At 44.5% G+C, this 15,882-nt stretch overlaps 1 protein-coding gene across 4 annotated transcripts in view; it reads left to right on the top strand.

The window, feature by feature from the left end:
* The window catches only part of Tmtc4 (transmembrane O-mannosyltransferase targeting cadherins 4), a 55,759-nt gene that overhangs the window by 5,541 nt on the left and 34,336 nt on the right, over positions 1-15,882 (top strand). For all 4 annotated transcript variants that reach the window (XM_075949486.1, XM_075949483.1, XM_075949484.1 and 1 more), the window contains exons 3-5: positions 3,003-3,118; positions 4,160-4,376; positions 10,476-10,563. In XM_075949486.1, coding sequence (XP_075805601.1) covers positions 4,225-4,376; positions 10,476-10,563 — 240 coding nt within the window. In that variant the 5' untranslated portion in view covers positions 3,003-3,118; positions 4,160-4,224. The remainder of the gene's footprint in view (positions 1-3,002; positions 3,119-4,159; positions 4,377-10,475; positions 10,564-15,882) is intronic.

Genomic DNA, 15,882 nt, shown 5'->3' with positions numbered 1-15,882 from the left:
CAGATTGAGCACTTCAGGTTTTATGAGACTTTTCAGAACTGCGAGAGGAAAGAAAGACTCACCCATTTGTTCTAGTGATGGATGGATCTAATCACCTATCAAAGTGTGAGGCTGTGACTCTGTCCAGTGTGTGAGGGCAGTGGGCTGGCAGCTGCTGGACAGAAGCCGTGTGCTGCTGAGGGGTACAGTGCTCCCACTCATTTCACGTTTGGAGACTCAAGTTTGCTGACCATGCAAAATCCTAGTCCACCTTGTTCCCCAGTTGCCGCTTTATAAGGTTAGGAGAGTAGTCACCCTTTTTATTGTCAAATGGGAAGGAAAAGATTCAAATGGGCCCAAAGACAGTGAGAGTAAGGAACTTGGAGGCAGGCAGAACGGGTGCTCAGAAGTGGCATGAGGTAGAGCCTTGTGATCGTCTTACTCAGCACACAGGTTGCATTGCTTACCCTTGGCTGGGACTTGAAGGAATGCACCTACCTGTCTCTCTGGGGCGTGTCATTGAAGGAGCTTTTGCAGCACCATTGCTGCATGCTCATAATAAATGAAGGCCACTGAGATGACCCAGCAGGGTAAGGCATCTGCCACCAGGCCTAATGACCCCTCCCTTGCCTTTACCTGCCACCCATGACAGGTGACTCCCTAAGAGGCAAGTCGCTCTGAACAGCTGTGCCACATTGATAACTTGAGAGACACAAAATAACTTTTCCAACAAGGGTTCACCTCTTTAAGTTCTATGGTTGTGGTGACTTTCATCACACCTCTACCTGGGCGTGTGAAGGGTTAATTCAGAACCTGTGCTGGAAAGTTCCATTGCGCTGGGAAGATGGAAGCCTGGCTGTGGTGTGTGGAGTGTTCTGATGATTGCTATAGTTATCCTCAGGCGGGAGGTGGACAGGCGTCTGTGCCTCTGCCCAGTGTGGTTTGAGCAGTATTTTCTGTAATGTCACCTCTTGCCAGCCCCCCTATTCTCCTTCTTTGTTGATTGGAATGCACACCTCCACTCCTGAAGCTGTGTCTTCATGATGTCAGCAGGCGGTTGCTGGGGAGGGAGATGGATTCTATTTTCTAGATGCTTCCTTGGGCTGAGTTGCCATTTTTTGTTGATCTCTGAGTCGGTGCTGTTAAGAGGGATTTCAGATATAATCTAATGTTCCCATAAATCATTAGAAGAAAAACTTGACCTTTCCCTTGCACACTCTGCTTCGTGTAGGCTGTGCCTCATTAAATATTTAGAGCTTCTTTGGTGTTCGTTTCTGTTCGGAGGGAGGATGAGACACTGCTCCCAACCACCTCACAACTGAACAAGCCCTTTTGTGGCAAAACACAAGGGCCTGGGCTCCCGCTTTTGTCCCTGAATTAGCAGATGGATCCTGTAGTCTGTGCAAAACATCCAACTGTCTCGTTGGGAGGGTGCTCTACATTTTTAAGGCCACTAAAGCTGGGAGAAGGGAAAGTCACATGAGAATCCAGTGATCGACTTTGCGTCTGTTCCTCCTCCAGAGGCCTTCCCTGTGAGTCGGCACTTCATCCATAGCAAGTACGAAAGTCCATATTGCAACGTGGGTATTTATTCTTTGAGGCCATCTGTCACTTAACCAACTCTTCTGTGTGGGAAGGAAACTGTAAGGGGTGTGTGTGTGTGTGTGTGTGTGTGTGTGTGTGCGTGTGCGTGTGTGTGTGTGTGCGCGTGCGCCACGTATATGCCAGTGCCTGAGGTGGCAGAGGCCATTGAATCCTCTGGAAATGGAGTTGCGGATGGTTGTGAGCCCAGAATGGATGCTGAGAACCAAATTCAAGTCCTCTGAGAGAGCGGTATGCATTCTTAGCCACTTCTTCTGAGTTTGAGCATCCTTCTGTGCTCAGGGGGCAATTTTTTAGAAAGCCAGTAATGGTGTAGTTTCTCCAATTAGGTACACCCACCTGCTGGATTTCAGGGCTAATCATGCGAAGATATAGACCAAGAGTTAGAAGGAATCTTGAGCCCCCCAACATGGGTGCTGGGAACTGAACTCAGGTCCTCTGAAAGAACAGAACATGCTTTTAGCTGCTGAGCCATCTCTCCAGCCCCCTTGTTTGATTTTACAGCATTTAGTTTCATATTTTAAATGTAAGGTAAAATGCTTGTAAGCATGCTTGGTATAATATAAGGCCAAATTATCTCAGCAGAAAGAGAGAGTTTTGTTTAATATTTAATAATTTTATATTTTAAAATTGTATGAAATTTTTTTCCTCTAGTTTCACAATCTCCTTAACTCATGACCAAAAGTGGAAATTTTCAGCATTATATTTGTCCATACTTGTTTAAATTGGATGCTTTTCTGATACTTCACGTTATTTAATTGACCTTGAAAGGCTAGTAGTGGCCTTATGTTGCCGAGTGGTCCTTTCTTTCAGCATGTTTTAAGCACCTTCTGTACTTCAGCTCATGTGGTCCTGGCCTTGTGGAGCGCCAGTCTAGTGATGAAGATAATTAGTCCACAGCTGTGAGTGACCGGTGAGCCAGGTGTTATGGGTACAGGTATGAGATGCCGTGGAACCCACAGAAAAGGATTGAAGTCCACTTGGGATGGCAGAGGGTTGAAGATGACTGTCTAGGGCAGATTTGCCTATGCAAAGCCTCTTGGGAGGGAACTCAGGAGAGCTGGGCAGAAACATGGAGTTAGGCAGATGTGTGTGGAGGCTATTGCAGCCCTAAGAGGACACTGACTTTGACCCAGGAAGGGAGATGCTATTGGAAGGCTTGTAACCAACTGGATAGTTATAGTAATGTGCATTTAGAAGTACTTTGTGTAGAAAGTGGGAGGATATGGTGGCTCTTTTAAGAAGCTTGCCCATATCCTGGACAAGAGACAATGGGGGTGGGGGGAGCTGGGCCTGGGGCTAGTAGGAAGGATGAAGTGGGCAGAGTTTTCAAGGCTTTGGGGCAAGATGAGGGGAGGATCTTGACTCCTTGTCCAGAATGTCCCATTGTGTTGTCCAGACGTCCCATTGTGTTCCTGCAGGACCTTCAGTCAGACACACCCCTGGGAGACCTGTGGCGTCATGACTTCTGGGGCAGTAGACTAAGCAGCAATACCAGCCATAAGTCTTACCGGCCACTTACCGTCCTGACTTTCAGGTAAGGTGTAAGAGTAGAAACAGGAGCATCATTGGAGGTTTCCACATGACATCGTATGTGGGGGTTCAGTCGTTAGTTTTTAGGTAGGTGGAGTCCATTTGTATTGTAAGATTCTGTGCTTATTTAAGGTCTTAGGAACTGTGCCACAGGAAGATTGAGAGGCTATGCCTGAGGAATCTCCATATCAGCTACACAAACTAAAACTGGAGTTATGCAGATATTGGCCTGGTCCCTGTGCAAGGATGATGCTCAGACCAGCAAAACGTCTACGTCTCTCTGGTTCTCAGAGAGCCCACCCTTTACTGTTTGGGTAGCAAAGCAGCAGGGGAACAATACAATATGTATCAAAGCAACACAGGCATCCCATAAAATCATGTTTTTTTATGACAAAATTAAGTTCTTAATTGTCCTACCATTACCAAGTCAATATGTAAAATGAAAATGAAGTTTAAAGACGACTTCTAGTCCCCATTAGCTAGAGTTACTAGTCACATAACAGTTCTTATACCTGTTTCTGGGATACATTTAAATTCTTGTATATATGCTCTTGCATTTAAAAACAACTAGAACCACCAGCAATTGAGAAGTAGTCAAAAGAAAGACTTACACTAACAGTAGAAAGGTATCCTACAGATGAAGACTGGGGATACATAATGTTAAAGCTCGTGTGTGTGTGTGTGTGTGTGTGTGTGTGTGTGTGTGTGCGTGCAGAGGGTTCTGTGGATATCTTAAATCTAGCCCCCTTTGGGATAGCCTTGAAGGATTTGTAATTTATCTTGTCCTTGGGAAATAATCCCTTAAACTTAAAATAAAAAGGTCTAGCTCTCCTTTTGATTTTCCTCTCCCTGTATTTTCGGTGCCTTCCCCTGTGACATGGGATTTCTCCCACTCTTTTCTATGGATAATTGTTTTCATGGTTTCCTCAGGCTTCTTAGCTGGACAGGTATTATTGCCTTGACGCTCTTTTCATGAAGGAGGCACCAAGAGCCTTCATCAGCCCCCGTTCTGTTGTGTGTGATTCATACATCCTCTCTGTTGCAGGATCAACTACTATCTGTCGGGAGGCTTCCATCCCGTGGGTTTCCACGTGGTCAACATCCTCCTGCATGGTGGCATCTCCATGCTCATGCTGGACGTCTTCTCAGTGCTGTTTGGAGGCCTGCAGTACACCAGTAAAGGCCGGAGGGTACACCTGGCGCCCAGAGCGTCCCTGCTGGCGGCACTGCTGTTCGCGGTCCATCCAGTGCACACTGAGTGTGTGAGTATCCCCCACGTGTGACCGTCTGCATGTGTGTAGGACGTGTGTGTGCTATCTGCTTTTCTGAAATGGGCTCTTCGTGTGTTCCTCGTGGTTACAGAGCACACATCACAATGTTTTCAGGAAATACATGATACTTTCCCTGTTAGATATTTGACGCAGTGGGTTCTAGATCAGAGGACCCTCTCTTTATGGGCAAATAACGGCTACCAAACAGAGAGACTGTCTCCTCAGAGTGTGCTGTGGTCTTGGGTGATAACTTCAAGGGCACAAATGTTAATGTTGCCTCATTTTGCAGCCTAAAGACCTTCCTCAGTCCTCAGACTGGGTGGGGCAGTTTTTCTATTTATTTATTTTTGGAGGGAGATAGGATCTTATTATGTAGGCCCTGGTTTGCATAGAGCTCTCTATGTACACCCTACTCTAAATTACAGACATCCACTAACCCGAGTGCTGGGATTAAAAGCATGCACCACCACACCTGGTCTGAAGCAGTCTTTCTGTGGTAGCTGACTGTATGATTTACAGAATCCTTTCTTATATAATTAGCATAAGAGCAGTATGACATCAGATGGTCTGGTACAACTTTATAGGCAGTGAGAATCCCAGGAGGATAAAGAAGAGTGAGTATAGGGTACACTGAAACTCTCAGGTTCCATGGTCCGTGCAGGTGCAGGGGAGCTGCTCCTGAAGCTTCCCTCCTCCCTCCCTGGGTATCTTCCCCTTAACACTCTCTGCCAGGTGCCTAATAGCAGTGACAGGAGTCAAGCCTGCTGCCCTGTGGCCGTGTCTCTGTGCCTAGGACATGAAGAGTACACTGTAGACATAGACTGTTGAGATTTAACTGGACACGTGTGAGGTCGCCGGGAAACCCGTGTGCACACCTGAGCACTTGGAAAACATGACGGGGTGTGTTGCTGAAGAGATTGGATTGGTCATTCTGGGAGCATCAAACACCTGGGTTAGAAGCTTCATAGGCTATTCCTCTCACAGTGGGCCTTGACCTCTAACAGACATTTAAAGGCCTACATTTAACTGATTGCCCTATTGAGAGCCTTAGAGTCAATTCTAAAATGTTAATCAGAATTCTTGGTTTTAGAAATTACGATTTCTCATAATATCTGTTCTTTGGTTTCAAGAATGCTATGGAATTTTTATTGTTGTCTTCCGTATCTTTTGTGAAAGGCTGTGGCTGATGCTGCCGGAGCCCACTTTAAACCCTTTGTCTCTTATCTGTGCACAACCATGGCGAAGTTAGAATGGGTTGCAACCTCACTTCTCTGGTCTGAGTGTTTGTTGCATCTCAGATGCGGTGTGTGACACAAACAGTGCTTTCTGGGAAACCCCTGATTGACTGTTTGCTTCTTGTCTAATTGGACATAGTCGTAAAACCAAAATAAAATCGAATGATTAACCAGAGGTTTTCCAAAGTTAAGATTTTACATATTGAAAACTTGATGTATGAAAAGGTTTCAAGCCCTGGGTCTGCTTACACGTGTTTGAGCATGGACAAACACACAGACACACATTGCAGATCATGGACAAACACACAGACACACATTGCAGATCATGGACAAACACACAGACACACATTACAGATCAATGCAGTTTATCTGGTAACCTTTAGAGGCCCTGTTTCAGATCTTTGGAAGGAATTGATGGGAATGGAGAGATAGCACAGTTCATAGAGTCCTTGCCGTGCTAGCAATGGAGACCTGAGTTTGGCTGCCAGCACCCACAGTATACCCGGCATAGGGTGTGTGCCTGTGGTCCTAGTGATGGGGAAGGAGAGACTGACTGTACTCAGGGCTGCCAGCCTAGCCTAATTATCTAGTTATGGACCCAGGAGAGATCCTGACTCAACCAAGATGGTCCACCACTGGAAAATAAAATTCAGGGTTGGCATCTGGCTTCCGGATGTGCACGCGAGCACGCGCGTGCGCGCGCGCGCACACACACACACACACACACACACACACACACACGCGCACACACATAGAGGGGGTGGCTACCCGTGGGGAGAAAGGACTATTTGAAGATTCTCTTCCTCTCTCTGCCATTCCATAACAGCCGTTTAAACTCAGATTTCGGAAAGTAAGGGATAGTTAAAAATTAGCATTCACAGACAGATATTTTGCGTGTTTACCTTTCATTAATTTGACACACTATCCAATTTCCTCTTATCAGCTTTCTCTGCTAATCGCTCACTCTACATTTTTTAAATGCCAGCTTTAAATGTGTGCAAAGAGCAAGGCACCTGGAGCTTATCTTCAGGAGGCAGGGGGATGCCTCATAGATGTCCTGCCAGGACAGGAGAGAGCTTCTGTGGTGTGGCCGTGATGGTCCCACCTTGTGGCATGAGGACAGGGCAGATTGGAGTAAATGTGTGTCTGTATATATGTTTTAAAAGGATGGAGTAGCAGCATGAGCCCTACCAGGATTTAATGACATACATTTCTTTTCATTAATATGAATATATTTTGTGCCTTTACCCCACCTCCAGCCTTAATACTGAAGATATTGTTGCACACTGTTAATAAATACTTATATTTTCTCTTTTATGTTATTACTGGGGTTTTTTTCTCTATTTTCCCCCCTTGAGACAGGGTGTCACATAGCCATGGCTAACTTTGAATGCCTGATCCTCCTGCCTCCTTCCAAGTGCTAGAATGATAGAGGTGTTCCACCATAACCAACTTAAGCACCTAACTTTTCCTAGCTGTCCAATGTGCCTGGGGTAGAGGGTTCTGACTAAAGCCAAGGTGGCCCCAGGCAGCATGGGATCAATTGGTCACCTTTCAGTCTGATCCCTATCTGGATTCTGATTGGTAGGGAAATCTTTACAACCAAATTGACTTTGCTTCAGATGATATAACCAAAATCAGTCAACACCCTCTCCCCCAAATATGCCATCTCAAACCACTCTGGGTTGTTATCAGGCATGTGAGGCCACTGACAAGGTACTGATTCCTAGGAAGGGAGAGGAGCAAGAACAGATATTGCTAGGCCCTGATCTGGTTTTGGCTCATCTATCAGAATCAGATATTCCCCAAGGACTCCTTGAGGACATGAGGTCCCATTGTGCTCAAAGTGTGGCTAAAGATGACAAGTTGCCTGGGTTCTGGTCTCTTCAAGACTTCTACCCACCATTACTGAACCCAGATATTTGCCAAGGATGGGACAAGAGACAAGATACAGTCTTTCCATCTCAGGATGGTCTCAAATTCACCTGTAGCTATGTAGATGGGGCTGACAAGAAGAACTCTTGTCTTTCTGCCTCCACTTTCAAGTGCTGGGATTGTAGGCATGAACCATCATACTCAGCTTCAAACACTTAGCCTTCAACACAAAGGGGATTAGTATGGCAACCCTTGCCCACTTCCTTCCGACCCCCAAATCCTTAATTCTTGTCCCTCGTAAGGAAACTTAGATGCCACCTGTTTAATTGATTGAGGAAGGGTATGTTGATTTTTTTTCCCCAGAAAAATCTTGACAGGAGTGTTTGAGCTACCCTGAAAGAAAACAAAAACTGTTGGAGAGTTTACCTGAAAAATACATATTTTGCAAATATCAATAAAAAAGGGAAAAAGAAAGGAAGGAAGCCTTGTCCTTCTTGTTTCCGCTCTCCAGTGGTTAGATATAGCCTGTTCTTGGATATAGCCTTGGACATTCAATCCTGTGAGCTCTCTTTAGTTAATACTCACTGAAGTGCTGAATCCTTCATTAAAACACTTGCCATGGGTTTCTTTTCCATTTGTTTTCATGTCAGGTAGTATAACCTTCATCACTCAGAGACTGAGGTTGTCTTTAATATTTACCAGAATAAGGGCGGAGAGACTGTTCAGCTGTTAAACACCGAGCTCACAACCAGAAAGAAGTACAGTAGTTTACCAAAAGAAGAGCTTTCTTTTAGAAAATAAGTTCATTTGTTTCAAGTTCACTTCCTGGTGGTTCTTTGCTTGCATTTTTACTACCCTGATAGAAGCGGCTTCAACAGTCTGGTCCTTTTGCCTTTGTCCTTGACTCTTGCCCAAACTACCCCTTCCCCTTCAGTCATTTCAAGAAGTCCTGGTTCCCTTGCCTGCCTCTTCTTGGCTTGCTAGTCAGCATTAGGTTATGAAAGGGTTTGGGGTCTGGTCTGTCCAGAGCCACAGCTCTAACAAGGTCCTTTTCTTGTATCCCAGCTGGAGGCCACAGAAGCAGAACCCTACCTCCAAGGTGTCCTTGGTCCTTTCCTGCCTCCCACTTTGTCCTATGTCTAGAAGCTCTCTGGAATTCATGAATGGGACTAACAGGGAGTCACACTTACCATGTGCAAGGCTTTGTCTGTAGCTGCATCTCTGATTACTCAGTGTGTCCTTGATGGAATGAACTTATCTCTGAGTATCCATAACTCATTATGTATCCATTTAACCCTCCAGTGAACTGCCATGTTCTCTTCAGGCCAGATAATCTTGTTTTGGCCCTTGCTTCCTGTACTGGTTGGTTGTTATTTTGTGTGACAACAATACCTGACAGAAGCAATTTGAGGAAGGAAGGGGTGAGTGTGGCTCACAGTTTGAGGGCACCGTCCATCATGGAAGGGAAGGCGTGGCAGTAGATCAAAAGCTGGTTGGGCACATCTAATGAACGATAGTGCCTAGCTCATTGTCTCCTCTTTCTTTAATTAAAGTCGCCAGCCCCTAAAGTGGTGCTGCCCACATTAAGAGCGAGTTTTCCTTAGTTAACTGGTTATGAATTCCTTTACAGAGGGTTGTCCCCGGGCTGACTGTAGATCCCATCAAGTTGCCAAGATTAACCATCACGCTTGCCTCTCTGTACGTCTCCTCTCACACAGACTTTTGCTAAGATAGAATCATCAACTCATTCTGTCCTCTTAGCCCTGCTTGACATCATAGATTTCCCAAGACACCTCACTGGGCGCTTACAGCTACAGTGGACACCTCAGCCTTCCATATGTGGAAGGAAGACGATTAAAGGCATTCTTGTTTAGCTGTTGACCATACAAGCCCTTACAAAACATACGTATGTGTGCTAATTGCCACAGGCGTAGTATTTTATCTGTCCTTTGAGAAGCGATTGGTCTTCCATCCGTTAAAGGGATTTGCCACATTTGGGTGCCAGTTAGTAAAGGGTACCCGGTAAACTAGAGCAGTCCTCATGAGTAGGATTCTGTGTTTTCCCTTATATTTGGAAACCAGTTACTGGGGCAATGTAACTGGAAGAAGTGAACACACACTTTATACAGCTTCGTTGTCACTAGTTGGGACTGAGAGAGAAAGGATGGGCATTGTGCTCTGTTCCATCTGATTGGTCACTTCAGAAGCATCCTTACTTGCAGTTTGAGTCTGGGAAAAGATGGCAGAGGCAGCTCAGAGTCGTTAAGCCATTTTCTTTCTGCCTAAACTTTTAACATATTTTGTACTTTTATGCCCATTGTGTTTCCAATCAGATTTAAATTTTTTAATTAGTTAATTAATTAGCTATTATGTTTATTTGTGTGTGTGTGTGTGTGTGTGTGTGTGTGTGCACTAGCATGCATGCTTGATGTATGTGCATGCCTAATACTGTGGGATGGGGCATGCATGCCATGATACAAACGCATGCTAGAGGACTCCCTGAAGTTTGTTCTCTCCATTCTTTTTTGTGTGGGTGCTGGAGTTGGACTCAGGTCTCCAGGCTTGGGCAGCAAGTGCCTGTACCTGCTGTTCCATCTTGCTGCTCCCAGGATGCATTTTTTAAATACTGTGCACTCTAAGCTTATAACACTTTCCACTGAAAATCTCCTGTAGAACATGAGAAAGCTGGGTTGCTGGTGTTCTTGAGCACAGTGTGTTAAATAACACCGTGTGCCCAGAACAATCTGTTCAAATAGCCTTGTTTCTCTTAAAGCAGTGGAGTGAAGTCCTGCACCAAGAAGGGTGCAGAGAACAAACCGGCTGTAAGATAACACCGCCAGATCTGCACAGCACTGCCAGCACGATGTCATAGGTGGTGGGGTAAAGTCACTTGTTTTGTGTCTAAGGAACGTTTTGTATATCCAAAAGTTAGGAATGCTTTCATGTTTTTTATGTAAATCTTTCTCCCCCTTCTTTTAAGGTCGCTGGTGTTGTTGGCCGTGCAGATCTCCTGTGTGCCCTGTTCTTTTTGTTATCTTTCCTTGGCTACTGTCAAGCATTTAAAGAAAGTAAGCATCATGTTTGCCTTCCTCATTTGCTACCTTCTTCTTATTTCTGTCCTTTGGAGCAGTGTTAAACAGATGGTGAATTAGTCTGTTCATATCGGGTTATTGTTTGAGGCACAGTAGGTCAAAGGTCTAGACTCTTTACAAGTGTGTTCATTTCATCGCCCCCTTGATGCTGCTGCATTTAGATCAGTGATACAGCGCTCCCATACCAGTGTCCAGGTGAGTAGCAAAGCTTCAGCACAACTACTGAGGCACTTGTGATAGGGAGGGGGTCTGTTTTATTTCCTGCAGAATTACACAATAGCACACTGCCTAGGAACTCTGTAGAGATCATATGTGTTTATGGCCGAGCTGCGCCATCATCATTTCCAAGGGTGGACTCAACCGGTCCTATAAGAGTCTTTACTCCACTGTCCCTCCTCCTTCCTTGTGTATAGGCTAAACCTGAGCTTTGGTTGTGTCTCTGGTTCTCAGACATGCAGCTCCATTGTGACATAGGAGAAGGGGGACTCTGCCCCCGGGCTGGTAATGTCTGTGCTGTGTGGGTGTGACCATACCCCACACCCTTGTGCTGTTTTTTTTTAAATCATGCCGAGAGAAAGAAACACTGAATATCAGTGGATTTATCGGAGTTGGGGACAAGTGAGTGGAATAGCTTCAGGTGCAGAGAAGAGCAAGGGACCGCTTCTCTTCTTGAGACCATAGGTGAACCTGGCAGAAAGACATAACCTCCATCAGTTCCTCGTGCAGGGTTTCCCACTGTGACAACTCATGGGTTTATGATATGGGGAGGTTACCTGCCCCAGTCTCACAGCAAAGTGGATAGAGATGGCGCCACCAATCATGTTTTCCGTAAGATTATGACTCAGGAATGGTACGGGGTCTCCCCCTCACTGACATGGTTATTACAGATAATGTCACTGCATGTTCTAACATTGGCAGTCAGAATCTGCAGGAACACAGGGTAGGAGCTTCTCAGCATTCACACTTTTTCCCCAAGGAAATTAAAACTTCAGACTTGCAGGCGTTTTTTTTCAGAAATGTCGCTTTAAGTCATCATTTATTAATTTTAACCTAACCTTATTAAAGCAACTAATTGCAATTAAGAATGGATTTGAGTCATCAGAAGTGCTTTTTGAAGAAAGTATATTAAATATTAAGTACTGAATATTAAACATCGATAGATTTAACATGTAGGATGCACCATATAGAACCTCCCACTGCTTTTAAAGATTGCTCTTGTGACATCATAGGGAAAATCACAGCACTAAAACGCCTTCTAATGAGTGCATTGATAAATTTGTCAGGCTTTTGAATGAAGTGTTTTTTTCAGAGTGTTGAGAAAAAACTAAAGCTACTTTGTATTCACTTCCTGGATTCTTCACTCTCCTGCTTTCCAGTTCATGAATTTGTGCATTAATATTTATATCATATATGTTTATCTGTTTTGAGTTCCTTTATATTCATAAAATTGTTTCTAAGGGCCATCCATACAAAAAGTAATTGGTTTGTGAAGCCTTTGGAACTGGGAGTTTAGCTTAGTGGTGAATCACTTTCTGAGAATAGGCATGGCCCCAGGTTCTATTCCTAGTGTTGGAAAGGCAAAATCAATACACATGGAATCTTTAGAAACTTATGGTGAGGGTGAAGGGACTTTGGTGTGATGGGTTTTCAGTTAATTCATACTTTGATTCCTAGGAAGTCGGTGAAGAACTGTTTCATATATACTTCAATATACTTTTCATTTTTGGTCCAATGACACTATTTATCATTTATACTGTATTTACTTTAGCATGAGAAAGAGGCAACTATGTATTTTCAATAAAGTTAACCTGGACTTGTTTCATGTTTGTAGATCAGTAGCAGCAGTGGCGCTGGTTCATGTGGAACCCTGCTAGGATTATGAGTAGGTATTGATTTGTTTGACTTTCCTCCAACAGAGAGAAGACAGGATAGGTGTGGGAGCCTTCACAGAAGCCCTCTTTTCTGATTAACTTGAACTCATTTTAAGACAGGAAAGAGTAGATCAGATGGAGCCTTTGGAGTTGCTTATACTTTGTGGTTACTTGGTCTATGGGGAGTCTGAAGCTGAGTAGTTGGTGGACTCTTTTCAGGCCTCAGTGCCTTGATCCTGAAAGTTACTCTCAGCCTTGGATCTATGCATCCTTTCTGCATGCCCTGGCATACTTGAGTTGGAGATACCATAGTTACTGCAGAGTTTAAAGTGGGCGGTTGAAATCGCCGTCTCTAGAGTCTTCATCATTGTGAATTAATTCTGCTGCTGTTTGTCTGCGCTCCTAGTTTTCCTGTCTGCAGAAGGATGGAATTCTGCCTCATATTTCAATGTCAAGTCTATAGGTTCCAAGTAGTCTGAGAGGGTCTCACAATGATTAGTTTCCTTGCAGGGAAGCCCTTCTCTCACTTGAGCTAGGTCATAGACCTGACGCCCCCTGTAGTCACCTCAGGACTTTATGTCCTGATGAGCAGCCTGCCTTACTCCTCTGGACCAGTGGGATAATCCTGCACCAGCCACTCGGTCTCCCTACACTGCCCCTTCTATCCCTTGTGTACCAAGTTCTCCCTTGTCTCTTGACGAAGGTCCTGTGTTTCCAGTAACTTTTCTTTATTTCTGATTTCCTTGGCTCTTTTCCAAACATGTCAAGAATAGAATGTTCTGTTGGAGTACCTTGGAAATATCTTCAAGCGCCTTAAGAACTGATGTTCAGGTCAGCATTTGTCTTACCTAAGACCTGTCTCTTGGAAGAGGCGTACAGAGTCCATAAACCTCAGAGGAAGAACAGGAAGTTCCCTCTGCATGAAAGATGTCGGTGAAACATGCTTGAGGTCTCTGATACTGTTGAAAAGTATCGCAGGGGCTCATCAATTTAGATAATTAATTTCCTCACCCATCAGCCACGTTTTAAAAGCATTTCTTGTACCAGGCCCTGCATCTAATGCTGGGATTACAAAACCTAGGAAGACCAAGTCTATACTGCCCTGTGGTGGGATATAGCCACATGTATTATATGTATATGTGTATACACACACACCATATATACTTTTGTTTCACATGCTGGAGATCATACCTAGGGAATTTACATAGGCCAGTCAAGTGTTCTACCACTGACTTACGCTAGCCCCAGTCCAGCTTGTCCTGATTAGAATACAGCTGGCATTATTTAGAATGCCCAAGTTGCTGAGTGAGTTCCTTTTCCACTCTTCCTGAACTGGTCCTCCGTCTTTCTACCTCGCATGTACTTGAGAAAAGATACCTTTTTGTGGCATTTGCAAACTAGATGGAGGTGGCCTTTGCACCCCTAATACTTTGGCATCTTCTTGGGTTTCCATCAGTCCGCAGCTTTTCCTATTAAGAGGCATTCGAGCATCTAAATTTCCATGTGTCTTAAATCATCACAGTGTTCTTTCCCCATGCTTGTCAGTTCAGACGAACCCAGGCCAAGTGGTCCCTATGGCCTCATGCCATAGCAAGATGTTCTGCCTGTGTTTGTAAGTACAGCAAAGAAGTAAAACTCTTTTGTAGCAGAAGTGGAGTTTTTATTGGAATGAAAATAATCATCCTGTTTAATGTTGAGGCTTAATGTTTACAGCAGCTAGCTTAAGGACCTGGTCTTTGTACTTTTGAGAATTTGAATATATAAAGTCAATAAAAAGGAGGTCCGGTTCTAGTTACATGTAAATTTAGCATCCGGGAGAGGATTTTTACGTTGGAGCTGAGTTAATACTATTTTATAAGGGAACAGAAATGAAGTGCTCTGAGTTGGTTTAACTCGTTAGAAGGCTCTCTGAGAGGCTATAGCTCCTTTTGGTAACCTCATTAGCTTTCTTTATAGATGCAGTCTGTATTATTGTAAAGTCTGAACAACGTTTAGCTGCCTGAGTTTATTAGGAGGTAACTCTGCTAGGCTCTGACGTCCTGGCAGTTTCAAAAAATGGAGGGAAATCTCCTCACTGTCATTCCCAGGGCTCTGCCAGGCTTTCTCTTTTCTTCTCCCTTGTGCTTTCATCATACAAGCACTTTTGGAACTGGTTTTTTTAGTGAAAATGTTCTTATAAAGGCAACAGACAGTTACTTTTAAAAAAAATCATTAAATCAGATGAATTGAAGGTACGTGGATTTTTTTTTAAATGCCCAAACTAGGAAAGTGCTGTTCTGATGAGATGTTTTGTCAATACCAAAAGCTCTTTTAAAGGCTGTGCTTGTGGACGGAACACAGGTATGCACTGTACAGTAAGTTTGCTAGAGTGGTGTAAACAGTTCCGTTCTTCAGCCAATGCCTTACATGAGGACCGGAAGTTTCATTCACATTGGGAGGGGGACTCTTCTTCCAGAGAGGGCGGTCTTGCTACATTGTTACAGCATATACTCACAGGACCAGAATTCTCCTTCACATGGGGAGGGGGGAGGCTCTTCCAGAGAGGTGGTCTTGCTACATTGTTACAGCATATACTTACAGGACCGGAAGTCTCATTCACATATGGAGGGGGGCTCTTCCAAAGAGGGGCGGTCTTGCTACATTGTTACAGCACATACTCAGCTCAGCCAAATGCCAACGAGATCTCAGAGCTCGTTTGTTTTTAGTCGTTAAGCCTTTTTCACTCTGCTGCTGTCCTATTGTAGTTCAGCCAATTTTCATTTCCTTTATTTCATTTAAGATACATTTTTTTCTTTGACTTAGAATCATGATGCTTAAAAAACTAAGCCTAGCCACTTGGGTGGCCCACACCTGTCACCTTGTACTCTGAGGCAGAGGCAGGGGATTACAAGTTTGAGGCCAATAGTTAATTGCCTAACTGTGTCATGGAAATATGGAAACCTGTTTTTAGGTCTGAGGTCATTGCCAGTAGACTGTTAGGAGTGGTATTCTACATGCATTTTCCCTCTCTGCCTTCATTTTCCCCTGGTTCCTCCCTTGCTCAGATTTCTCCACATGGTCCCCTGTCTGAGGACATTGAGTCCAACTCTCATTCTCTGCGTGGAAGCAGGCTCGGTTGGTTCCACACTTGGAACGTGAGTCTGATGCTCATTGTGTAGCTCTGGCAGCCACAGAGTTGTGACCACCTGTCGTGGTGGCACGGTTCCCACACACACCATGATGTGCCAGTTTCGCTTGGCGGAGCTGCCAGGCAGAGGGTGGTGAAGAGGGCTAGCTTGTACAATGTGCTGCTTTTGCTGAAAGGAGAGCTTCCCTCTGGAAGGGGTGCCAAGTCGGAGGCACATGCTTCATTAAATTGGTCACATCTGTTGGCACTTGTGGGTGTTAGTGCTGACAAGTGTCTTTCTGCTGGTTGGAGGTTTTC

This window comes from Microtus pennsylvanicus, chromosome 15 (genome assembly GCF_037038515.1).
Source record: "Microtus pennsylvanicus isolate mMicPen1 chromosome 15, mMicPen1.hap1, whole genome shotgun sequence".
Classification (NCBI taxonomy): Eukaryota; Metazoa; Chordata; class Mammalia; order Rodentia; family Cricetidae; genus Microtus; species Microtus pennsylvanicus.
This window is presented reverse-complemented; position numbering and strand designations above follow the sequence as displayed.